This window comes from Lissotriton vulgaris, unplaced genomic scaffold (assembly GCF_964263255.1).
Source record: "Lissotriton vulgaris unplaced genomic scaffold, aLisVul1.2 SCAFFOLD_506, whole genome shotgun sequence".
NCBI lineage: Eukaryota > Metazoa > Chordata > Amphibia > Caudata > Salamandridae > Lissotriton > Lissotriton vulgaris.
In genome coordinates this window covers 466,165-492,522 of record NW_028254249.1, presented here as the reverse complement: position 1 = coordinate 492,522, position 26,358 = coordinate 466,165, and the positions used below count along the sequence as shown (strand labels likewise).

The 26,358-nt window shown below is 50.4% G+C and overlaps 1 protein-coding gene across 1 annotated transcript in view; it reads right to left on the bottom strand.

Annotated features, from left to right (window-relative positions):
* Positions 1-3,453: 3,453 nt before the first annotated feature.
* Positions 3,454-26,358, bottom strand: part of LOC147659612 (alpha-tectorin-like) — a 50,941-nt gene continuing 28,036 nt past the window's right edge. The window contains exons 4-7 of the mRNA XM_086951602.1: positions 12,888-13,047; positions 6,985-7,394; positions 4,462-5,026; positions 3,454-4,064 (exon numbers count right to left, since the gene is read on the bottom strand). Coding sequence (XP_086807728.1) covers positions 3,454-4,064; positions 4,462-5,026; positions 6,985-7,394; positions 12,888-13,047 — 1,746 coding nt within the window. The remainder of the gene's footprint in view (positions 4,065-4,461; positions 5,027-6,984; positions 7,395-12,887; positions 13,048-26,358) is intronic.

Sequence of the window (26,358 nt, the reverse complement as noted above, 5' to 3'; positions counted from 1 at the left end):
GTCAGCAGAGCCTCCACAGGCTCTACAGAACAAACGCCCACACAGAGGGGCACACTGAGGGGGCGGGCACCGGCTATGTGCCCCGGCACCCGCTTCTGCCCCAAACAGCACCGGGCCCCACTCACCGGCTTGCAGGGTTCCTCTTGCTCTGCTCCGGTCTGCGGGGCTCTCTTGCTGCAGCTACCGGACTCTCCCTGTTGCGGTGGGCGGGGCTCCTCCTCTCCGGGGCCTCGCTCTCCTCGCGGACCTCTCTCTCCCCGGGGCTCTCCCTTGCTCCTGGGAGCCCAGGGAGGGGACGACGACGCTGGCTCTCTCTTGGTGCTTGCGGCCGCACCTCTGGAGCTCTCCCTTCTGGGCAGGAGCGCGGGGTGGGCTCCCGACTGCTTCCTGTTGTCTCTCGGTCCCGCCCCCGGCCTGCCTGACTTCCACTTCGTGCGTCGGGCGGCGGGGACCTTCGTAGACCGCAAACACTGCTATAATCCGGGCAGCCACCTGGTGCGGGATGAATAAACCGGGGTGGGCACCCGGTAGAGATTAATAAAAATACGGGCACAAGGTCCCTGGTGGGGTGGGCACCCGCCAGGGGAACAAAACCGGCAAAATTATGGGGTAGGCTCCCGCGCCGATTATAGCACAAAGTGGGGGAATCCCTCATGAGGAAATGCAGCTCCGTGCTGCGAAGGCCCCATTCGCTCCACCTCTCGTGGGGTCAGAGGTACAGGGCTTCACGAAGGGGAAAACAAGGTGCCCTTAGGACGCAGAAATAAAGCGCCTCCAAGGCGCTTGGCAAACAAAGTCACCAGGTCCAGGCAAAGTCCTTCAGGATGTGGGGGGGCAAGGCTGGGCCCAGAGCCAGCTCACAGGGTCCTCCTAGGCAGGGAGGCAATCCCCAGTGGCGGTCCTTCTGGTGCCCAGCAGCAGCAGGCCCCTCCTCTCCAGTAAGATCAGCAAGTGAACAACCTGTAAGAGGTCACAGTGCAGGATGGGGGAAAAACCATTTGCAGCTGGTTTCGGAGCACTTTGTTTTCCTCAGCCATGCTTTCCATTCACTAGGCAGACACAAATTACACAAACATGCCAACTTCTAAAAGTGGCACTTCCACACTAGACACAATCACGCCGCATACATCATTGCGCAGCATTCTATCACATGAGTCTGCACATACCAAACTCGCACCTGCACTCCCCACGCATCAGGAACTACCAGGGACACATACATTCCCCATGCATTCCTATGGGAGGGCAGGCCAATGTCACCACACACACTCAGAGTGCGCACGCACTTTCCACTGGAACACAGCAAAAGTGCGCAGAAGCCAAAAATCACTACCACTAGATCACAATCAAAAAGCAAAAAGTTCAGGGGCGGACCTGCCAGAAGGGCCAAGTCCAACACAGGGCATTCATGGGGTAAAAGTCCAAATCTTGAGCGCAGACTCACCTGTCTGCCATAGCACACTTTTCAAAGATAATTACAGGGTGAGACCCCAATGCCACCCATTACATGAGGGCAGCAATGAAGGGATGAAAACACACAGAGGGAGAGAAACAAGACACCCGTCGTCCCATAGACTTTAAGAAATTTACCCCGCTCATGGATACACTGGGGGGAGTGGCAAGAGACAAATTCAGGGCGGCCTTTGTGACAGCATTCTTTGGGGCATTTAGGGTCAGCAAAATTGTGGCCCCTGCAAGGAGTGCCCCAGCGGTAAGATGCCTCCAGGCAGCCAACAATTCAGGTGTGCAGAGGGGTGCTGGTGGGGCTGGATTGCATCAGCGACCCAAGGAAATGTGCAGTATACCGCCTCTTGGTCTACATGATGATTCACCCCGCAGGGGTTCCCATCCCTATTCAGGCATAGGGATGGGAACCTTCGAAGCAAATTTCGATTCACACTGGTCTTGCACCAGGCAAGGCTCCAGATGGCCGCCTTCAGAACACATTCCTTTTGGATTGGGGAAGCAACATTGGCTGCTCAACTGGGGATGTCAGAGGCCGGGATCAAGGCCATGGGTAGGTGGTGGTCTAACACCCACAAGATATACGTGAGGCCCCCGTTATTATAAAAAAGAAAAGAAGGGCATGTGATCAATATGCCTGCTGACAATGTGATTTTTGCCTCAGCAGGTAGGTGTCCTAGGCTGGTATGGGTGTTAGGCCACTCAAATGTCTCCCAAATGCATATCTGGTGGCTATGAGGCGGCACAAGCAGAGGGGTAGACCAGTCGACACATGCGTCCAGTGGTGAGGCCACCCAGGAATGAAATGGAGGGGGCGACCGCATGGCATCCCGACATCTTGATAATCCATCGAGGGGAATGACCTCGCGCAGTTAGGGAGGAAAGATCTCCTCTGCACCTTCCAGGCTTACCAGACTGAGACAGTAACACCAGCATCATATGGTCCAAATTGGTAACCAGGTTGTTTTGGGGAGGAGCATGGTCACATAAGGCAGTCGTAAACTGGAGGAGAAAACTAAACATCGTGGGGAGCAGATTTTGTCAGATCAATGGCCTGGAAAGAATAAGGCACAGCCTCATCAACCCTGGGCGCCCCGAGCTTTATGCACAAGACGGAGTCCACCTGTTAGAAGAAGTGATGCATGTTTGTTCAGCCAACCTATGGGGAGCAATGGTGCTGGCCGGTTGCACATAATTTTTTGTTTTAATTATAAGAAACAGGGGGAGCCGCTGGGAGAAGTAAGCCTACCTTGCGACGTGGCAAATAAGAGGGTACAGTTGTTGGTTATGGAGTGCACCTAAAGGATGGTGTGTAGGAGGAGGTCCACTGACTTGGGGATGGCTTACAGCTGGGTGAGTAGTTCGGAAAAAAGGATAGCAAACGGAAACGGCAATCCCAGCCCAAACCCGCTGATTGGCAGGGCACAAAAGGGACAAACAAGGTAGCGAGTTTGGGCCTTACTTTGGGGAGAGGCTACCCCCCATATGCATGAAAACCAACGGAACACTTTATGACCCCCAAAACCGGCAGGTGATTTATGACCCCAGTAATGGGGTGGGACACCAAACTGTAGCAGATGATTTATGACCTGTAAGATGAGAAAATTATTTATGATACTAACGTATGACAGTCCATGGTGATGATTTATAGGCAGGGTCATAAAGTTATGACCAGGGCTTTGTGTTACAGGAGCTAACGTTATGTCATGCAAATAAAAACTGTGGCCAACATCGACCACAACATAACAACGCATGTTGGCTAATTCATTGCAAGAGCAAATGTAAGGGTTGCATGTCATTTGAAGTGGGCACAGTGCGGAGGTTATTGGGAACACAATAAAGCTCCCATTTGGAGTTACTTGCCTTAATGAGTGCTTAATACATTGTAAAACATATATAAATTACATCTTCAATTATATTCCAGTCCGAAAATGTATTACGAATAACCTCTGGTAAAGAGAAAAACACATGGCTGTGTACAGAGTGTATGAGTTAGCTCCTCACCTGCACTTTAGTGTTCTGACCGGCAACTATCGATATCAGCTCACTATAGACTCTGATTTCCACAGATCGTGTCCAGGACACACTGATGGATGTCCGGTGTTCGTTAACAACTTTGATACTAAAGTCTGTTAGATTTCCGGCAGCTCCACAATACCTGCTGAGCGTGGTCTTACAAGTTCCTTGGTAGTCAAATAGGCGCCCATCAAATGAGCTGTAGTGGGGATCCCCTGATGCAGTACAGATCCCATAGGGTCCTGGGTAGCAGCCTCTTACACCATCCACAACTCTGCATTCCTGCAGAGAACTGCAGCCGTAATCTTCACACACCATGTCCTGGGCCGCATCACTGCAGGTGCATTTCTGGCTGCAGGTGTCCGTCACAATGGCCACATCCCCGAGGTTGTAGTACTGACCATTCATTCTGCAGCCACACATGTTGATAGGAACACAGTCACCTCCGCTCAAGATGTAGCTGCTGTTGCAGAAGCATCCTTCTCGGCATGGCAGGGTGCAGTACAGATTGGAAGTGGAATCGGAGCAGGTGGATGGGCAAGCCGTGCCACAGGTCTGGTACATACTGTTGGCAGGACAGGAGGCTCCTGTAAAATAAAACGGATGCAGTATAGCACAGATGTTTGTCTCTAAGCCAACATAAGCAAGTCCCATCCCATGCAGTTGAACTGTAATAATGAACTAAAGAACTGATTTCATTGCCACGTAGAGGCTGACAATATGGCCATTAACTAAACCGATCAGTTGTCCATATACACACATGCATCACACTCAGTAGATTCTCCTTTAGTGGGTTGTGCCACATTTTCAATACAAAATGTTTTGTTTTGCTCAGAAATGGTAAACAAAAAACAAATAATCCATTAACTGCTCAGCTCATATCCAACATGGCACAAATAGCCCATTGTTACTGATATATATTTAAAAATGTTGACATTTTTGCAATTAAAGTACCTCATTTTCACCCATCTGGTTATCACTTACCACAAAATCCAGAGCTTCGCCACTGCCCAACTGTGATGTTTAGCGCCTGGCATCGCTCAGTGTAAGCCTGCAAAGCATTGCACAGGGTGGACTGATTCCCTCCAGTGGCACAGAGGTCATAAATGCAGCCAGACACAAAGTTCTCTGGAGACAGAACTGGAATACAAGACGCAAAGGCACCTGTGGTGAGCCTCATCAAGCCGCAGGAGGTGCTAGCATTGTACAGAGTCTGGGTTTGGCTGGTGCATGTGGGCTCGGTATTGACATCTCTACAAAGAGCATCATTATCCGGCACCTTCCAGCTCTTGCCAAAGAGCGCCTCAGTGGACGCCTGAGTACCGCTCGGGGTCATAAAGTCATCCGAAGAATTACTGTTCAAATTCCCACAAAGGCCACAGGTGGAGTTCGCGTAGTTGGGCAGAAGGGTGACTGTTGTGAGGGAAAAGCCATCGTAGGTCACAACCAGGCCAAAGTCTGTGGTGACTGCCACCGAGAAGCCGGTCTGATAAGCCTTTAGGTTTCCACCAAGAAGAGTCAATGGAAGACGAACTTTAATGCCATTTAGCTGAAAGTTAACAGAAACAATTTTAAAAAGCTTGAGGAAAGAAGGCAGCATGAGATAGTTAAGTGACTCTTCTTTGCACTATTAAACATAGGCAGGATAGATCATTGATCAATTAATTTTCCAAACACATCAGAGAAAAACTGTCAATTGCATATAAAAAATAATTTCAATTCCCACAACATTCCCCTTGCACGTTGGGGTTGTGTAGTAAATAGGCATACACTGGAACATATCTTGTAAGCAGGATCTTTAATAAGTTACTGACTAGTAACAAGAGCGGACTCTCTTCTACAACAGAAGCCCACACAATAGTACAACAGGTTGTCTATGGAAAAGCCACATAGGAATAATAACTTTCAGACATGAGCCACGTGACTGTGGTTCAGGTGTGTGCTGCTGGAAGAATGGGAAGCCTAGGTGGCAGTCCGAGCTCTGCTGCGACCCCTGGTGTGACTATGAGAGTGGGAAGACGTCTGTCAGTCTGCAAGTGAAAGAGAGCTGAGGAGGCAACAAGTCAGTCAGGTAGGCTAGATTGACTCTCACTTCCTAAAAGCAGGACACAAGTCGAGGTACACACAGTTAGATGGCATCTACCCGCTATTTTCATGACGCCGCCCACCCGGCAAGCAGTAGGCCACACTGAAATATGCTTAACTCATTGCGGTGCAATTTTAAGACACCAGGTTGGTGAGGTGTCTTTGCTGATTTAAATTTCAGTGGGCACAAAACAAAGGGCAAACTTTAAGAGCCTCACACCTAGGCGCAAATGTAATGGAGGGAAACAAAGGCTCATAGCTTGTTATTACTTCACAGGTACTTCAAAAGAGGAATGCTTTTGTCTTTGTTCAGTGCCTGTTTATAAGAGATATTCATTCCCTGTAAGAATGTCAGTTGTGTTGGTCTGTCCCAGTATTTTCACAAATAACAATTTAAATACCACTATTTTGTTTTATTTGTTTTATAGCGCTACTCATCCCATTGCACAGTCTCAGAGTGCTCTACATCACACAAACACATTATACATTGTCAATAAATAATGGTGTAGGAGTCACATGCCCTTAATAGCTCACTATGCTATATTAGAAGCATTACATCTTAGGAACTGCAAGTAACAAAAGAATCTCGGTGTTGAAAGCAGTAATCCACTTACCGAGCTGCATAAGATAAAAATCTGTTATCTGCAAGTTACATGATGTACTTTGCAGGAGACATATTAACCCTCTATGCTACTTTGATTCAAACATGGGACTACAGAAAACAGATTTCTCCAGCAAATGTATTACCCTCCAAAGATATTTTACCATTATTATTGTTCATTGGGATTTTCTGGTCACACAAACATCACTGCAGAAGGTGCCTTAAACCCATAAGATATTTTAAAATGCAGATTTAGCAACCAATTAGGCCTAATAAATGTACTCCCATGTTTCTCCTTGTTGCCAATTTCTTTGTGGTTGAGTTTTTAAAAATAAATGTTATAGTAGAGGCTCACACTTTGCGTTGGGGTTGTATCCCTTTTTAGGCACAACCCCAATACAAAATCTAATTTGTTAAATTTTGTAATGTGCTCAAATGTACTTATGATAGACCGTGAAACACGTGTGAGGTGTTAAGGTCTTCTGTCACTTCTTGTGATGCCACTTCCTGTATTGTCCCTTCCTGTGATGCCACACGTTGATGTTGCACTACAATGTACTTGCATACTGCATAACTTGGTTAGTCACCCACTTCTTTTTTTAGGACTTGTACCCTGCTTAAAAGGATACATTGTTGTATTTGGAGAAGTAAGTATGTGGTGTTAGCTGGCGATTGAGTTGCAGAATGGACCATACAGCATCATGGGAAGGTACAAAATAGCAAACTTTTCAGACAAAAGTTGAATTGGAAAGTGGTGCAAAGGTTCAGAGGATTATATTACACGTATCAGTAGCTCCCATGTTAACTACGATTTGACTTACATAGACTTGCCCACTCAGTCCTTTGCTCATGACGATTTCATGGCCATATGTCATCACGCGCACAAGCCTGACCCACGCCACTGCTGCATTTCCACGGTTCTCGTTCTTGGCCTCGACGCGGAAGTAGGTGAGGTTGGAGTTGTTGCGGCACAAGTGAGAGAGAAGGTAGGTGCACGTGCCCTGGAAATTGAAGTAGCGCCCATCAAACGAGGTGAAGTGAGGATCCCCGGAGGCCAGGCAGGTCTTCTTGCCCGTGGCCTGGCAGCTGTAGTAATTTGCTACGGGCTTGCAGGTTTCATAGGACACGCAGGGTTGCTTCTGACAAGTGATTATGCTGGTGTTTAGACACTGGCATTTGAACTGGCAAAAGGTGGTGTTCCAAAAGGTTGTGCCTGCTTTCAGGAAAGCCCCTGGAATAGAATGAGAATGAGACATATTAGCAATAAATAAAGTCTCTGTGTCCTGTCTGATATTTCAGTTGAATTGACATGATGTTGTGTAGTCTCCGAGCTGCTCTTCTGCGAACTTGGCCTTTGTATTACCTTCTCACTAACACAAGTCACACTTTCACCAGAAGACTGTGGGGCTTATTTACAAGCCCCTTGCACCGCTGGTAAATCAATTTTTCTCATATTAAATGTGACGCACTGGCGACGCACGGGGCTTGTTAATAAGCCCCTGTGTTTGCACAAAGCCTTTTCCAGATATTGAACTGATTATGGTACACTGTGCATACTGCAAAGAATCCTCTATGTAACCTTATACCTGTAGTAACTGTATATGCATACATTAAGGATAGCACCAGATTCACAGAAGGAATTTTTTTATCATTAAAGTGGTTTTGCAATGAAAAATGGCTGAAATTACCATTATTGACATACATTGACAAAAGGTGGTCTGAGTGTTAACCAGTCATGTACTCCTGTATATTTACTACCTTTCATTGACATGGTATTATACACAAATAAATATTACACAGTGAACAGTGAGTGGGCTGTTAAGGAGTTGTTTGCCTTGAAAATTTGTGACAGCCCACAACGTCATGTGAAGCCATTCAAAACTCGTGTTTGACTTTTTTTAAAACCCTGAACCTCAAGGGAGGGAGTAAAACTTTTTCAAGAGTGATAAGAGAAGAGCACATTTCAAACTTCATTGGGTTGCAGGTGAAGGTGGTTCTCCACGGGGCAAACAGGGTTCTCCGCCGAATAGTTCAGAAAAGAAAACATGTACACTTGCCCAGTTCTACGCTTGGGAAATACCCGTACAGACTGGGGAAAGGACTATACTTAGAAAACAAAAAGAAGTCACGTGACTTTCTGAGGGGTATGACTCAAAAGATGAAAGTGGCGTATCTCTCCAGGCATACTCCTAGAACGTTTGGAGAATAGGCCAAAGTAGGAAATTTGCGTCCGTGCACAGTAATAAATGTGCAGATGAAAATGTGTGCATGAGGCGTGGCCAACCGCATCAATGCATGCAGAGCCCCCAGCGACTTGAGACTTGTAAGGGTGAGTAGTGCGCATTTTACAAATACGGATTTACATGCAAAGTTTTCCAGGAGGTGGTAAGTGGAAGTTAGAAGACCGAAAGAACAGGATTTAGGGGAGTTTCATCATGTCATATAATTTTTTCCTTCTGTTGTTTACCCTGCTGTCATGCACCCCCTCCAATTAAATGCCATCTTCTTTCACTACACGAGACATCCACAGATATCAAACACCAATGAAAAAGCCTGCCTCCACCACCTAAACTCCATTCTTCCTCCAAGTGCCACACAAACTCTGTCCATCCCTGTATTATGCACCTTATAAGTGCTTCTTTTTAGGAGCATCTTGAATATATTCTATTTCAGCCATTGTTTCTGTCACCATTCACGGTACAACATAGCACAGCTTTGAGGCTACAATCTGGGTTAATATACAGCTTGTATCTACATTCATACAGTGGAACTAATCTTGCAAAATCTATGACCAGCCTTTTACTGTCACTACCTGGGTCCACCATCTTCAGAGGAAGGAACTGAGGCTAACCTACTTAGATAAAATAGAAATTTGCCAGCCGGAATGCTCCACATTTACTTAAAAGAGCAGTTTTTCAAGCGATTTGCAATTTGGTCCTGTCAGTGGGTGGCGTCATAACACCGCTACCTTGACGCTGTTTCAGGCCAGGCAGCACCCTCGCCACATCAGCACACCCTGCTGTTGCCGTGCCCCTGCCCCTCGCTACTGCTGCTACTGTTGGAAGTTTGAGGCCCTCCTCTACCCGCAGGCTCCCGCCTGAGCCTCATCCCTGGTGGCCCAGTGGTGGGCTATAAGTATTGTAAGTATTGTTCTGCCTGTTTCTGTCTGCTTTCTCTCTTTTTGCTCATTTGTGCTAGCTCTGTCCAACCGATTGTATTCTCTCTGCTCATCTGTGCTTGTTTTTCTGTCCATCTGATTGTGTTGTGTCCCTGTCTACCTCGCTTTTCTTGCCGTTATTCGTGATCCCCCGTTGTGCTGCCTCTGCTCCCCTCTGCCTCCCACCCCCCCTGAGTGAATAAAGTTTCCTCCTTGTCTTTTTTGCTTTTTTTCGCCTTCCTTTCATCCTCTGCCCGCCGCCCGCTTCCCGCTCTTTCCTGCCGCTGCGTCCCCTGCAGCCCCACACCCTCCCTCCCATTGGCTCCCATCGGACGCCCGCTGACGCGCCATAGGCAAGCCCGTCTGCGCACGTCCATGCCTGGACAGCACCCAGCGCCAGAACCCCTGGCCCCCGACAGGCCCACCACGCACGATGGACCTTCGACTCCGCCACCCTCCTCGTGCTCAACCTCGGCCGCTCGACTGCCTGCTACCAAGCCACACCAAAGCGCACGCACGGACCATTCTCCTGCCGAAACTGCTGCTACACCAGGACCCGAACCACCGCCTCCCACACCAGCCAAGGAAACATCAACGACCTCAAGTGCATCCTACGCAACACCCGCTCTCTACACAAGCACGCCATCGAACTCTGGGACCTCCTCGACTCAACAGCCCCGGACGTCGCGTTCTTGACGAAAACCTGGATGAACGCCTCCTCAGCCCCTGCCATCGCCATTGCCATCCCGGACGGCTACAAAATCATCCGAAGGGACCGTACCAACAAGCCCGGAGGAGGAATTGCCATCGTCCACAGGAACACCCTCAGAGTCACATCCAGCACCAAAGAAACTCTCAGCACCGCCGAGCACCTACACTTCCAGATCCACACCGACCCCAAGACCACCCTCAGAGGAACACTCATCTACACCAGGTCCACGCTCACAATTCAGCGAATCCATCGCCGACTTCGTCAGCATGCACGCCCTCGCCACCACAGACTACATCCTCCTGGGGGACCTGAACTTCCACCTGGAAAACAACAACGACAACAACCCCACCACCCTGCTCGACAACCTCTCCAACTTCGGACTGAAGCAACTAGTGAACACCCGACCCACCACGCAGGCCACACACTGGACCCCATCTTCTCCGCCAGCACCAACGTCACGGTCAGCCACACCACCACTCTCCACTGGACCGACCACCGATGCATCCACTTCTCCTACAAGAAACTCACCGCACACATCCAACAGCCGCAGATCCCCCGAAGATGCTGGAGCAAAGTCACCACTGACCAGCGCCCAGGGCCCCCCGGCCAACGCCTCGGACACCAACACCGCCGCCCGAAACCTCACACAGTGGATCAGCAACTGCGCCAACACCCTCGCCCCTATCAAGAACCCTCCGAACAAGCACAACAGCAGGAGAACCACCTGGTTCACTACAGACCTCAAGGACTCCAAAAAATCACGCCGAACTCTAGAGAAAGCCTGGCGCCAAGAACGGACTGCGGAAAACCTCGAGGCCCTTGAGACCGCCATATGCAGACACCACCAGCTCATCCGCAACGCCAAGAGAACGGCCTTCAGAGAGCGCATAGACAATAACGCACACAACAGCAAGGAGTCCTTCAGCATCGTGAAGGAACTCTCCAACCCAAGCTCCAACTCCAACGACATCCCCCCCCTCACAGGACCTCTGTGACTCCCTTGCAGCCTTCTTCCACTGCAAGATCGCTGACATACACTATAGCTTCGCAAACCAGATGCCTCCACCTGCCGTAGAACCAACGCACTCCCCACCGCCCTCCTCAGTCGCTGGACCCCGTCAACACCGAAGACGTCACCCAGATCATGAACACCATCCACTTCGGCTCTCCATCCAACCCCAGCCCTCACCACATCTTCAACAAAGCAGACACCATCATCACACCCCACCTCCGAGACATCATCAACAGCTCCTTCGAATCTGCCACCTTCCCTGAGAGCTGGAAACACGTTGAAATCAATGCCCTCCTTAAGAAGCCAACAGCAGACCCCAAGGACCTCAAGAATTTTTGGCATATCTCCCTGCTACCCTTCCCGGCGAAGGTCACCGAGAAAGCAGTCAACATGCAACTGACCAACTTCCTTGAAACCAACGGCTCCCTCGACCTGTCCCAGTCTGGCTTCCGCAGCAACCACAGCACCGAGACCGCCCTCATCGCCCCCACCGACGACATCAGAACCTTCCTCCACAACAGAGAAACCGCAGCCCTCATCCTCCTAGACCTCTCAGCTGCCTTCGAAACGGTCTGCCACCGCACCCTAAAAACACGTCTCCACAACACAGGGATCCAGGGAAAGGCCCTGGAGTGGATCTCCTCCTTCCTCACCGACAGAACCAAGAGAGTCCGCCTACCCCTGTTCCACTCAGAGGCCACCAAGATCATCTGCGGCGTACGCCAAGGCTCATCACTCAGCCCGACGCTCTTCAACATCTACATGAGCCCCCTCACCAACATCGCACGCGCACACAACCTCAACATCATCTCCTACGCCGACGACACCCAGCTGATCCTCTCCCTGACTAAAGACCCAGTCACCGCCAAATCCAACTTACAAGAAGGAATGAGGGCCGCCGCCGAATGGATGAAGATCAGCTGCCTGAAACTGAACACAGACAAGACGGAGGTCCTCATCCTTGGACCATCCCCCTCCACCTGGAACGACTCCTGGTGGCCCGCTGCCCTGGGCACAGCACCGACTCCCACCAACCACGCATGCAACCTTGGGTTCATCCTGGACTCATCGCTCACTATGACCAAGCAAGTCAACGCCATCTCCTCCTCCTGCTTCAACACCCGCCTCATGCTACGAAAGGTCTTCAGATGGATCCCCATGGAAACAAGAAGGACTGTCACCCAAGCCCTCGTCACATGCCGGCTCGACTATGGCAACGCACTCTATGCAGGGACAACGACCAAGCTGCAGAATAGACTACAACGCATACAGAATGCCTCTGCATGCCTCATCCTGGACATCCCCCACCACAGCCACATCACCACCCACCTGAGAGACCTGCACTGGCTCCCCGTCAACAAGAGGATCATGTTCAAGCTCCTCACCCACGCACACAAAGCGCTCCACAACGCCGGACCCGAATACCTCAACAAACGCCTCTCGTTCTACACCCGACTCGCCAACTCCACTCAGCCAGCCTCGCCCTCGCCACCGTACCACGCACCAGAAGAACAACAACAGGCGGCATTTCTTTCTCCTACCTCGCTGCCAAGACCTGAAACTCCCTCCCCACCCACCTCCGACTGACCCAAGACCTTCTCACCTTCAGGGGACACCTCAAGACCTGGCTGTTCGAGCAGTACCAGCACCCTCCCCCCCCCACCCCCAGCACCTTGAAACCCTCGCAGGTGAGTAGTGCGCTCTATAAATGCACTGATTGCTTGATTGATTGATTGATTACCTTCCCTCATCTTAATAAAGTTACAAGTCTGCAACCCTTTGCCATGTGCTATGTGATATGTAAGATAAGAACACTTCAACCGGCTGATAGATGCTATCTCACCATTATACACACATCCGCCCGCAATCTGGAAGTTGTCCACTCGGAACGCCCATGCTCCCGGGGTGTTGACATTACTTGTAGATGCAATGTTTAAAATGTCTGCTGTCCTTGATCCTGGGATACTGAAGTAGTGGGATGAGCCTCCACTGTTAAAGCCAGCCTGTGTGGAAGAGGGGCAGGAAAGCAATTAGTCACCTCAAGCACATCGGATTTATGTAATGGCATACTGCAATCCTGCTGTGCTGGTAATTGAGGTTTTGCCAAAACATTGGCAACATTCTTATGAATAAGGCAGGCAGAAATAAAACAATATTAGAGCCATGTAATAGGGTTACCAACATAAAACAAAAAACAAAGTTAATCTTTTAGTTGGTAAACTAAGATGCAAAGAACAATGAAAGTAGATTATTATTTTTCTAACTTTGCAAAGGTACAGGGATGTGAAAAGTGTCTTGTACATAACACAGAGGCATTTGTAGTATTAATTGTTTCAGATCTGCAATTTCAGCTGGCCATGCTCTCGTCAATGGTAAAACGGTAGGTAAAAACGTTATTATCTGTAGAGTTCTTGAAAGTATTCGTCTTAAGAGACCCCCTCGTCCTAGATATCAATCCGTTTGGGATGTTAAACTTTTACTTGATCTTTTTTGTTCATGGCCTAACAATTCTCTCCTTAACAGGAAATGTCTCTCAATTAAGCTTGCCTCTCTTTTATGTCTAGTTTCTTGTCGCAGAGTTTCTGATGTCAAAGCTCTGGACATCTCTAATAGATGTTACGACATGTTTGGTGTTAACTTTGAAATATTTAGAAGAACCAAAACCATGTCTGATTCTATCTTTTACCCTCGTTTTGATTCCCATCCAAAACTATGTGCTGTTGATTGCATGAAGGAATATGATTCCAGAATGTCTAACCTTCGTCCTCCTGGTGTAAATCAACTTTTAGTTTCTTATGTTAGTCCCTTTAAACCCATCTCATCCTGCTCTATCGCTAGGTGGGTTAAGATTGCTATGAACCTTGCTGGTATTGACCTGTCTAAGTTCCAAGCTCACTCTCTCAGGAGTGCTATGGCCAGCAAATCATTCTGGTCTGGTGGTAAGTTGGATGCTATCCTTAAGTCCGCTGATTGGTCTAATGCCTATACTTTTGCTCATCATTATTGTAAACCAATTGAACATGTTTCTGATGCAGTTATTCAAGGCTACCAACATGCATAATGTAGCCTCCTGTCTTGCAATGAAATTGCGATTCTCCTATTAACATGAGGAGAGAATCTGGATTTCATTAAAGACACAGAGGCTAACATTATCCCTCCCTTCCCTCCCTGAGGGTAAATCTGAATTGTTATTTAATCTGGTTCACAATTATTTAATCTGGTTTACAATCCTTTTCATGCTTTCTTACTCTGATGTTCTTGTTCATGCTTCTTATGAAGACCCTTTCTGTCCTTCTCGTTGATTTACTCCCTTTTCCATTTCAGATAATTCTAATTGATGTATCTACATGGAATTCAAGATGGTCTCCAATTCTTTATTCAAGTTCAAGTTTTACTCCTGTGTTTCAACTTCTCCTGTCACTCGAGGCATTCTAAAAGAGGCTGATCTCCCTTGGCACCTGGCCTTTATGGATACTGTGATGTCACCTAATTCTTATTCTTACCTTTGTGATGTACCGGTTGTGTTTGTGAGCTGCATTAAAGGATTAATGCATAATGTTAGCCTCCATGTCTTTAATGAAATCCAGATTCTCTCGTCATGTTAATAGGAGAATCGCAATTCTGTGCACCAGCATAATTGTGATCAGTGGACTCCTCCACCGGCGTACAGATAAAGGTCCAGGCGCGCTCCTTATGTGAAGACATTAATAACAAGCATTTGAAATGCAATCGATCTCACCTTTGGGACCTTTTAAGTATTTAGCTATGCAGCACTTTATTGTGGCTAGAACAGCATTTACTGTTGTACTGTGCACAAAGCAGGGAAAAAGGTGAAGTACCAGTGGTGGCCGACACAGGTAAGAGAGGTGGGGTGGTGGGGGGCAAGTCGACAGACGACAGGTTAGTTAAAATGAAATAAAAAATAAAGAAAACCACTTACTGACTCGGTGATGCGGCAACTGCAAGGTGAGTGCTTTTATTTAATTTTAACGTACCCGTCGTCTGTGACTTTCCCCCGCCACACCCTACCACTCTTACCTGTGCCAGCCGGCACTGTGCAGTACAATGGAAAGCATCTACTCTTTCCTCGGATGACCAGCACCTAAAGGTAATTTGTTTCAGAAAGGTGCTAAAGAAATGTAGAAAAACCAAAGGAAATGATGGACGGAGCGTTGACAATACAAGCACTCACCCCCAGTCAACTGATCTGGGTTTAATCCATCACCGTTCTTTAGCCCACTCTGCCACCCCAGTTCAGACATGGCCATATGCAAATCAGTCTGACCCTGTGCCTCATGGGAACAGTCCAGCCCGAACTGCCAAGCCATGCCTTCCTTGGACCGGAAACAAGCTACCGAGGACCGGTTTCTGGCATTCCAGCCTTCTTCAGCCCGGCTTGCTTGAATCCAGTGGCAAAGTGAGCAAGGGACTGACGTCTGAGCATACCCTGCCAACTTATGTGGAACAAAGAAAAACCAAAGGAAATAATGGACGGAGCGTTGACAATACGAGCACTCACCCCCAGTCAACTGATCTGGGTTTAATCCATCACCGTTCTTTAGCCCACTCTGCCACCCCAGTTCAGACATGGCCATATGCAAATCAGTCTGACCCTGTGCCTCATGAGAACAGTCCAGCCCGAACTGCCAAGCCATGCCTTCCTTGGACCGGAAACACGCTACCGAGGACCGGTTTCTGGCATTCCAGCCTTCTTCAGCCCGGCTTGCTTGAATCCAGTGGCAAAGTGAGCAAGGGACTCACGTCTGAGCATACGCTGCCAACTTATGCCGAACAAAGAAAAACCAAAGGAAATGATGGCCGGAGCGTTGACAATACAAACACTCACCCCAAGTCAACTGATCTGGGTTTAATCCATCACCGTTCTTTAGCCCACTCTGCCCCCCGAGTTCAGACATGGCCATATGCAAATCAGTCTGACCCTGTGCCTCATGGGAACAGTCCAGCCCGAACTACCAAGCCATGCCTTCCTTGGACCGGAAACAAGCTACTGAGGACCGATTTCTGGCATTCCAGCCTTCTTCAGCCCGGATTGCATTAATCCAGTGACAAAATGAGCAAGGGACTCACTTCTGAGCATACCCTGCCAACTTATGGCAAACAAAGGAAAACCAAAGGAAATGATGGACGGAGCGTTGACAACACAAGCACTCACCCCCAGTCAACTGATCTGGGTTTAATCCATCACCGTTCTTTAGCCCACTCTGCCACCCCAGTTCAGTCATGGCCATATGCAAATCAGTCTGACCCTGTGCCTCATGGGAACAGTCCAGCCGGAACTGCCAAGCCATGCCTTCCCAGGACCAGAAACAATCTACCGAGGACCGGTTTCTGGCATTTCAGCCTTCTCAGCCCGGCTTGCTTAAATCCAGTGGCAAAGTGAGCAAGGTACTCACTTCTGAGCATACCCTGCCAACTTATGGCGAACAAAGAAAAACCAAAGGAAATGATGGACGGAGCGTTGACAATACAAGCACTCACCCCCAGTCAACTGATCTGGGTTTAATCCATCGCCGTTCTTTAGCACACTCTGCCACCCCAGTTCAGACATGGCCATATGCAACTCAGTCTGACCCTGTGCCTCATGGGAACAGTCCAGCCCGAACTGCCAAGCCATGCCTTGCCTGGACCGGAAACAAGCTACCGAGGACCGGTTTCTGGCATTTCAGCCTTCTTCAGCCAGGCTTGCTTGAATCCAGTGACAAAGTGAGCAAGGGACTCACGTCTGAGCATACCCTGCCAACTCATGGCGAACAAAGAAAAACCAAAGGAAATGATGGACGGAGCGTTGACAATAAAAGCACTCACCCCCAGTGCACTGATCTGGGTTTAATCCATCACCGTTCTTTAGCCCACTCTGCCACCCCAGTTCAGACATGGCCATATGCAAATCAGTCTGACCCTGTGCCTCATGGGAACAGTCCAGCCCGAACTGCCAAGCCATGCCTTCCCTGGACCGGAAACAAGCTACCGAGGACCGGTTTCTGGCATTTCAGCCTTCTTCAGCCCGGCTTGCTTGAATCCAGTGGCAAAGTGAGCAAGGTACTCACGTCTGAGCATACCCTGCCAACTTATGGCGCACAAAGAAAAACCAAAGGAAATGATGGACAGAGCGTTGACAATACAAGCACTCACCCCCAGTCAACTGATATGGGTTTAATCCATCACCATTCTTTAGCCCACTCTGCCACCCCAGTTCAGACATGGCGATATGCAAATCAGTCTAACCCTGTGCTTCATGGGAACAGTCCAGCCCGAACTGCCAAGCCATGCCTTCCCTGGACCGGAAACAAGCTACCGAGGACCGGTTTCTGTCATTTCAGCCTTCTTCAGCCCGGCTTGCTTGAATCCAGTGGCAAAGTGAGCAAGGGACTCACGTCTGAGCATACCCTGCCAACTTATGGCGAACAAAGAAAAACCAAAGGAAATGATGGACAGAGCGTTGACAATAAAAGCACTCACCCCCAGTGCACTGATCTGGGTTTAATCCATCACCGTTCTTTAGCCCACTCTGCCACCCCAGTTCAGACATGGCCGTATGCAAATCAGTCTGACCCTGTGCCTCATGGGAACAGTCAAGCCCAAACTGCCAAGCTATCACCTTTTCTTCTCATCTGGGCCAGTGTAACTCGAACCCACTCCCCTTTTTCCAACGTTGTTTCTTTGGCATTACGCTTTTTATTGAAATGCTCCATATACACCTTCTGTGCTTTTTCCAGGTTGTGATGGACCACTGCAGGGGACCACTAGCTTGTGATCGTTCATTCCTTCCAGGCCAAGTTATCCTTGGTGAAAGGCTCCCTACCTCTCAAAATTTTGAAGGGACTGTACCCTGTGCTGGTAGGAGTGATTCTGTAAGCCCACAATGTGCTTTTCAGTTCCTTCTCCCAGTTCTTTCCGGCCCCTATCGCCGCTTGCACAGATCCCATAATGATTCTATTGAACCGTTCAGCTAAGCTATTTCCAGCCGGATGATACACCGACGTGTGCTTGATCTTATTCCCATTCCGAATCATATACGTGTTCCATTTTTCTGATTTAAATTGGGGCCTGTTGTCACTTAATATAGATCGAGGAATTCCTTCCCTTAAAAACGTTGCTGTGAGGAACTACAAAACTTTATCCGTGTCCACTACTTCTTATATGTCAATCTCCGGCCATTTGGAGTACCTGTCCACTAGCACTACTACATATTTAGGAATTCCTGGGGCATCCAACACCGGGCCCAGAATGTCTATGGGCAACTCTTCCCAAGGGTTGTTGGGATTGTCAAACTTACCCAGGGAGGGCAGCAACAAACTTTGGGATTTATCCACATTTTGGTTCTGCATACATTCTCGGACATGCCGTTCTATCTGAGTATCCATCGCCTGCCACCAGCAGGTTTATTTTGTTCGGAGTTTGGTTTTTATGATGCCCAGGTGACCCTCGTGTAAGATGGCTAGTAGTTGCGGAACTAGGGACCCTGGAGGAACTACCTTGCCTCCTCTTAACAACTCGTCTCCAACTGACAGTTCCTCGCGTACTTCAAAGAACTTTCTGTGCTCTGTCTTTAAGTGTCTTTTTTCCGGCCATCCCTGCAGCACAAACTTCTTCACTCTCACAAGGTTGGCATCTTTCTCATAGGCTTCTTTCCATTGCTGCCCACTTACTACTTTCTAATGGTCTTCTAGGAAAGCCACACTGATGTCCTCTTCCTCTGTGAGAGACGGTGCTTCCTCCATGGCTGAAGCCCTGCTTAAGTAGTCCGCTACCTTATTTTGTGTTCCTGGGATGTATTCCACATCATACCTGTAATCCAACAGTTTTAAAGTCATTTTCCCTATTCTGGGTGTTGCATTGGCATGTCCGCTCGAGGTGAGTACTTTAATCAATGGCTTGTGATCCGTCCTGAGTTTGAACCTCGTACCCCAAATGAATTGTCAAAACTTCTCCATGGCCCAGACTGTCGCCAAGATCTCTTTCTCCACAACACTGAACTTATGTTCCTTGGGCGACTGGGCCCGGGACGCGAAGCTGATGGTGACCACTTTTCCTTCTCTCGTTTCTTGCATTAGGACTGCTCCTAGTCCTTTCTCACTAGCATCTGTGGTTAGTATGGATCTCGCTTGTTGGTCAAACCCTTGCAGCAGCACTGCTGTACAAATATCCTCCTTAATCCTCTGGAACTCCCTTTGCATTTCGTCTGTCCATTCGAACGATGTTTTGTCTCTAAGGAGTTGGCGCAATTGGTAGGTCTTTGTTGCGAAGTGCGGCACAAATTTGCTGTAATACTCACCCATCCCTAGGAAGGAGCGCACTTCTTCCTTGCTCCTTGGTGGAGGTGCGTTCCTTATGGCTTTGGCGTTGGCTTTCTTGGGCGTGATCCCTTGATCACTGATCTTATGACCCAAGTATGTGACTGACGCCATCCCAAAATGACACTTCTCCCATTCAGCAGTTAGGCCATTCCTTTCCAAGACATGTAACACCTGGAGCAGTTTTGTATCATGGTCCGCATCGTCTTTGCCCATTATCAGAATATCATCCTGAAAGTACTGTACCCTTCAGTATTCGGAAACTGTACATCTTGTACATCTGTTGTACATCAGTACATCAGTTGTACATCAGTTTCCGAAACACTGTACATCAGTTCCACATCCCCACCCGAAGCCTCCGCTCAGCCTTGTACATCAGTTTCCGAAACACGGCCGCTGCCGATGCCAGGCCGAATGGCATCCTCTGAAACTGATAGCACCTGAATGGGGTTATGAATGATGTCAGCTTGCGGCACGTGTGATGTAGGGCTATTTGGTGATATGCTGCAGTGAGATCGATGGTGAAGAACTTTTTCACTCCTTTTGTTTTGGCCAACATTACGTCAATTCTGGATAGTGGGAATTTTCCCACCACAATGTTCTTATTCAACTCTTTCAGGTCCACACATAGACGAACCTTGCCATTCGGTTTCCTCACTACCGCCAGTGGAGATAGCCATTCCGCACTGTTTATTGGCTCAATGATCCCGTTGTCTTCCAGCCTCTGTAATTCTGCTTGTACCACCTCCCTATTTGCTAAGGGGATGTTTCTCACCTTGTGGCCCGGCTTGGCTTCCACTTTGATCTCTATCTTGTGGGTGAATTTCGTCAGTTTCCCTACTTTGCCTCCAAATACCGAGGGGAAGTCCTCCTTTAAGTTGGAGACATTTAGTTGTCGCTCTGGACTGGTCATAAGTACTTGTGTGTCTCCTCCAGGATTCAACATTATGCCCAGATTGCCTTGGTCGACCCAACCCAGGACCGAAGGGCCCTTCTCAGCCACATACAATTTGCACGTCGCGCTGCGGTTCTTGAACTCAAATTTTAGGACTCAATATCCCACCACGGGGATCGGCTCCCCTGTAAATGTGACTGGTCGTATGTTCGGAGGTTCCAGTTGGGGTCCTAGCTGTTGTTCGAAGCTCTCTTTCCACACTTTCCGTTGTACTATGGTATTCGGGGATCCCGAATCTGCCACCATCTGTATTCCCACTCCACCAATGGCCATGTCACACTGCGGTTTCTTGGAGCGGTTGTAGTCTATTCCTAGTATTTGTTCTTCGATACACAACACATTGTCTTCTTCCAGTTTATCAGTACCTTCATCTGGTTCCTGCGTAACATATTTGACCGAAGAACTCCCCTGCTTGCGCCAACATACCTTCTGATAGTGTCCTACTATCCCACAGAACATAAATTTGGCGCGGAACGCGGGACATCGTTTATCATGGGCTGCGTGGGACTGCCTACCGCACTTGTAACACCCATTCTTGTTGACATTCAGTGTTTTCCTCCCTGCCGCTCGTCTGGACGTCCATCTAGCCGAAGTCTTCTTATCCCCCGTCTCTGCTCTATCTTTGTCTGGTGAACTTGCTTCAGTGACTTTGTTGACCATAGGTCTTGTGGCGGTATCTTTCTTTGCAGCCTCCGCACATCTTTTCAATAGCTCTGCTTTCTTTACCATGGTTATGACCTCCTTCAAGGATGCATCTCCATTGACCCACAACTTGTCTTGGATTGCCAAGTTAGTCAATCAATCAATGCATTTTTAAAGCGCGCTACATACCGGTGAGGGTCTCAAGGCGCTAGGAGGGGGGGAGGGGCCCGCTACTGGTCGAAGAGCCAGGTCTTGAGAAGTATTCTGAAGGCCAGCAGGTCCTGAGTCTGTCGTAGGCTGGTGGAGAGAGCGTTCCAGGTCTTGGTGGCGAGGTAGGAAAACTATCTGCCGCCGGCGGTTGTTTTTCAGATACGAGGAACTGTGGCGAGGGCGAGGTTGGCTGAGCGGAGGCTTCGGGTGGGGATGTGGAAGCTGAGTCAGTTGTTGAGGTATGTAGGTCCGGCGTTGTGTAGTGCTTTGTGTGCGTGGATGAGAAGTTTGAAGGTGATCCTCTTGTTGACGGGGAGCCAGTGCAGGCCTCTCAGGTGGGGTGTGATGTGGGACGTCGAGGATCAGGCATGCCGATGCGTTCTGGATTCGTTGTAGTCGTCTCAGGAGCTTGGTTATTGTTCCTGAGTAGAGAGCGTTCCCGTAGTTGAGTCTGCTGGTGACAAGGGCCAGGGTGACGGTTTTTCTCGTGTCGGGGGGATCCACTTGAAGATCCTGCGGAGCATTCGGAGGGTGTTGAAGCAGGATGCAGAGACGGCGTTGACTTGCCTGGTCATGGAGAGGGTGGAGACGAGGATGACTCCCAGGTTGCGTGCATGGCCTGTGGGTTGTGGGGCTGTGCCTAGCGATGTGGGCCACCAACAGTTGTCCCAGGCTGATGGGTGGGTCCGAGAATGAGGACCTCCGTCTTGTCTGAATTCAGCTTCAGTCTGCTGTCCTTCATCCAGTCGGTTACGGCCTTCATTCCTCTGTGGGGGTTGGCTTTGGCGGTGAGGGGGGCTTCGTGAGGGATATGATCAGCTGGGTGTCGTCGGCGTGTTAAGGTTATGTTGACGTGCGACGTGGGCGAGCGGTGCCACGTAGATATTGAACAGCGTCGGGCTGAGGAAGGATCCCTGTGGGATGCCGCAGATGATCTCAGTGGTTTTTGAGCCGAAGGGTGGGAGGCGGACGCTCTGTGTTCTGCCCTAGAGGAAGGATGTGGTCCAGGCCAGGGCCTTCTCTTGAATTCCGGCGTCATGGAGGCGTGCTGATAGGGTGTGGTGGCAGACTGTGTCAAAGGCTGCTGATAGGTCCAGGCGGATGAGGGCGTCTGTTTCTCCTTTGTCCTTTAGGATCCTGATGTCGTCAGTGGCGGCGATGAGGGCGGTCTTGGTGCTGTGGTTGCTGCAAAAACCGGATTGGGAAGGGTCCAGGATGTTGTTGTCTTCGAGGTAGCGGGTTAGCTGTTTGTTGACAATCTTCTCTGTCACTTTTGCCGGGAACAGGAGCAGGGAGATGGGCCGGAAGATCTTGAGGTCCTTGGGGTCTGCCTTGGGCTTCTTAAGAAGGGCGTTGATCTCTGCATGCTTCAAGCTTTCCAGGAAAGTTGCTGGCTCGAAGGAGCTGTTGATTGTTTTCCGGAGGTGGGGGGCAATGGTTGTGCTGGCTTTCTTGAAGACGTGGTGAGTGCATGGGTCGGATGGAGATCCGGAGTGGATGGAGTTCATGGTTTTGATGGTGTCTTCATCGCTGACGTTGGACCAGGCGGTCAGGCGGCTGGTGGGGGTGGTGGTTGTGGGGGTGATGGACTCGGTGGTGGGTGTGGGGGTCTCGGAGTTGAAGCTGTTGTGGATGTCGGTGATCTTGTGGTGGAAGAAGGTGGCCAGGGAGTTGCACAGGTCTTGTGATGGTGGTATGTCGCTGGTGTTGGAGCTGGGGTTGGAGAGTTCTTTCACGATGCTGAAGAGCTCTTTGGTGTTGTGTGTGTTGTTGTCTAGGCGGTCCTTGAAGGCGGTCCTGATAAGTTGGTGGTGTTTGCGGGTGGCGCTTTTGTGGGCTGTGTGGCTGTCTGGTGTTCCATCATGGAGCCATTTCTTCTCCAGCTTCTGACAGGTGCTCTTGGAGGTCCGGAGGTCTTCGGTGAACCAGGCGGCTTTCTGGTTGGTGTGGTTGGTTGTGGAGGTCTTGAGAGGGGTGAGGGCGTTGGCGCAGTCGTTGATCCACTGCTTGAGGTTGGTCGCTGCGGTGTCGGGTTGGTGGAGTCGGCGGGTGGTCTCAGGGCGAGGGTGGTAGTCAATTGGTCCTTGGTGACCTTGCCCCAGCAGCGGCGTGGCAGCTCCTGTGTGCGGTGGTGTGTGGTGTGTTTCCTGAAGGTGAAGTGGACGCATCTGTGGTCGGTCCAGTGGGGTTCGGTGGTGTGGTTGAAGGAGACGTGGGGGCTTGTGGAGAAGATGGGGTCCAGCGTGTGTCCGGCGGCGTGGGTGGGAGTCGTCACGAGCTGTTTGAGTCTGAGGTTGGTGAGGTTGTCTATCAGGGCGGTGGAGTTGGCGTTGTTGTTATTCTTGAGGTGGAAGTTCAGGTCCCCGAGGAGGATGTAGTCCGTGGAAGCGAGGGCATGGGTACTGACTAGGTCGGCGATGGTGTCGCTGAACTGTGGTCTTGGTCCGGGAGATCTGTAGACGAGTGCTCCTCTGAGGGTGGTGTTGGGGTCGGTGTGGATCTGAAAGTGCATGTGCTCGGCAGTGGTGAGGGTGTCGTCGGTGTTGGTCGAGACTCTGAGGGTGTCCTTGTGGATGATGGCGATTCCCCCTCCAACTCCGTTGGTGCGGTCCCTCCGGGTGATCTTGTAGCCCTGTGGGATGGTTATGGCGATGTCTGGTGCCGAGGTGACGCTCAGCCATGTCTCTGTCAGGAAGGCCACGTAGGGGGCGGTGGAGTCTAGGAGGTCCCAGAGTTCGATGACGTACTTGCGAGCGGAGCGGGTGTTGATGAGGATGCAGCGGAGGTGATCGGATTCTCTGGTTGGTGGTCTGGTGGGCTGGATGCTGGTGAATCTGCAGTTCTGGCAGGCGAGGGGCCCTTGGGTGCGCTTCGGGGTGGCCCGGTAGCAGGGGTGGTCTCGTCTGGTGTTGAGTGCGTGGAGGGTGTTGGAGTCGTAGTGCAGTGTGGTGTTGCGGGGGTGTGGGGTCCAGTGGTTCTGGCGCTGGGTGCGGTCCAGGCGCGGACGGACTTGCCTTTGGCGCTCCTTCGTATGAGGGTCAGAGGGAGGGATGAGCAGCTGGGAGGTGGGAGCGGGCGGCCAATGGAGTGCGAGGGGGCGGGGCGGCTGGGGCGCAGCGCCGGGAAACAGTGTGTGTGCATGACGATTTGGTCTTTGATGAACTCGTCATGTAGGGCGCTGAACTTGCACGTGATCGCCAGTTTCTTCAAAGCAGCCACATACTTGTCTATGAACTCCCCTACTCCTTGCTTCCTTTGTTGAAAGTTGTACCGGTCTATGGATGTGCACACCACTGGTCTATAGTGGGTATTAAGATCTTCTATTGCATGTTGTTGGACTTGGCCCTTAAGGCAGGTTCACCCCTAATCTTTTTGATTTTAATCTGTGATATGTGTGGATGATTTTCTGGTCTGTGCGCACTTTTTCTCTGTGTCCCAGAGTAAAGTGCGTGCATGTAGTTAGGCTGGCCTGCTCTCCCATAGGGATGCATGGGGAATGTCTGTGTCCCTAGTAATTCCTGATGTGTGGGGAGTGCATGCTCAAGTTTGGTATGTGCGTGTTCGTGGGAATGAATGCTTTGCAATGATGTATGTTGCGTGAATGTGGCATGTGTAGAAATGCCATTTCTGGGACTTGGCATATTACTGTAAAATATGTCTGCAGTGTGATTGGCTGGAGCTGGCTGGTGAGCCTGGCTCCAGGAAGGCTGGATGGGTCTGCCCGGTGGTGAGTGTGAGATCAGCATGCTTGATGGCTTGGGAGGAGTGCACTTGGTCCCTGATGGGCCTGGACTTTCCCCGGACAATGCTGGCTCCACCCCCTGTAGTGCGACTGATGGCCCTAGCCCTGCCAGTGAATAGAGAGGGTGGTTGAGGTAAACAGAGTACTTCAGAACCAGCTGCAACTGGTTTCTCCCCCACCCTGCACCATGAGACAAAGGAATTTACAGTATAAGAAGGGGCTGTGTCCCCATACATTTTGTCCTGTTCTTGGTTCTGCCTAGGATCTTGCCAGAGGGGGCTGCTGCTGCTGCTGGGGCCAAGAGGACCGCCACTTGGCTGTCTCCCTGCCTGGAGACCCAGTGTGCTGGCTCTGGCCCTGCCTTGCCCCTCTGCCTGCCTCCAGACCCTGCTGGAGCTGATGCTGTGCCTGGAAGCGCTTTTGATGGATTTGTAGCGCTAGGAGCGCTTTCCTGATGCCCCAGCGCTCAATAGCGCTTTGCTTGTATTTCTAGCGCCGAGCGCGCTTCTCCTGTGCACCCTGAGCGCTTGGGAGCGCTTTATTTTGCATTGCCGGTGCCACCCGGCATTGGAGCTGATTTGCCGATTTTACGGCATTAGCGAGTGCCACCTCGCTTTATCTTTAATTTAAGGCCGTTGCCACCCGGCATTGCCCCGTACTTGGATACTTTTAAGAGCCAGCCTGCCTGCCCGAAACGGGCCGCCGCGCTGCCCGCGACGACCCGGAAGTGCTCATCTGCCTGGCCAATCGCTGCGCGGCCCGAGGGAGGGTGACCCGGAAGTCCCGCCCTGCAGCCGAGCAGCGCGAAGGGAAGCAGCCGTCCAAGTCCCCGAGAGAAGAGGAGAAGCCGGCCGTGCCTCCCGCCTCCCGCAGCACCAGTGGAGTCCCGGTGAGTGCGGGGGCGGGTCCTTTGTGCTTCTTAGAGCGGCCCCAGTTGGCAGAGGGCCGCTCCGACGCTGCAGCATTTCTGTTCACGAGCCTTTAGAGGCTCTGGGGGCAAGTGGTGTTCTGAGCCCGGCGAGGCTCCAACGACGGCCGCATTTGTTGACGAGCCCCGAGGCTCGAGGGGGCAATTGTTTTACGAGCCCTGAGAGGCTCATTGGCCACATTTGTTCTTTGAGCCTAGCGAGGCTCCAGCCCACAGCGTTTTAGAGCACTGAGCTTTTAAGTGCCATTTTGGATTCTTGTAGAGCCCTGAGAGAGGCTCTTGGGGGACACAGGCAGTCAGCTGGTTGTAGCCCCGAGGCTCCCACACTGTGTCTCCCCACCTTGATTCTTGAGCCCTCCTGGCTCCCACGTTGTGCATCTTGTTTTACAACTGTCCAGCACTTAGTGGACAGTTGCCACGTTTAGGTTTGTGTGCTGTGCTGCCTGCGCAGCTTCCCTGACACTGAGACTCAGGGCATTCCGCCCCTTTCGAGGCCAGTTGGCCTGAGGGACCCTTTTTGAG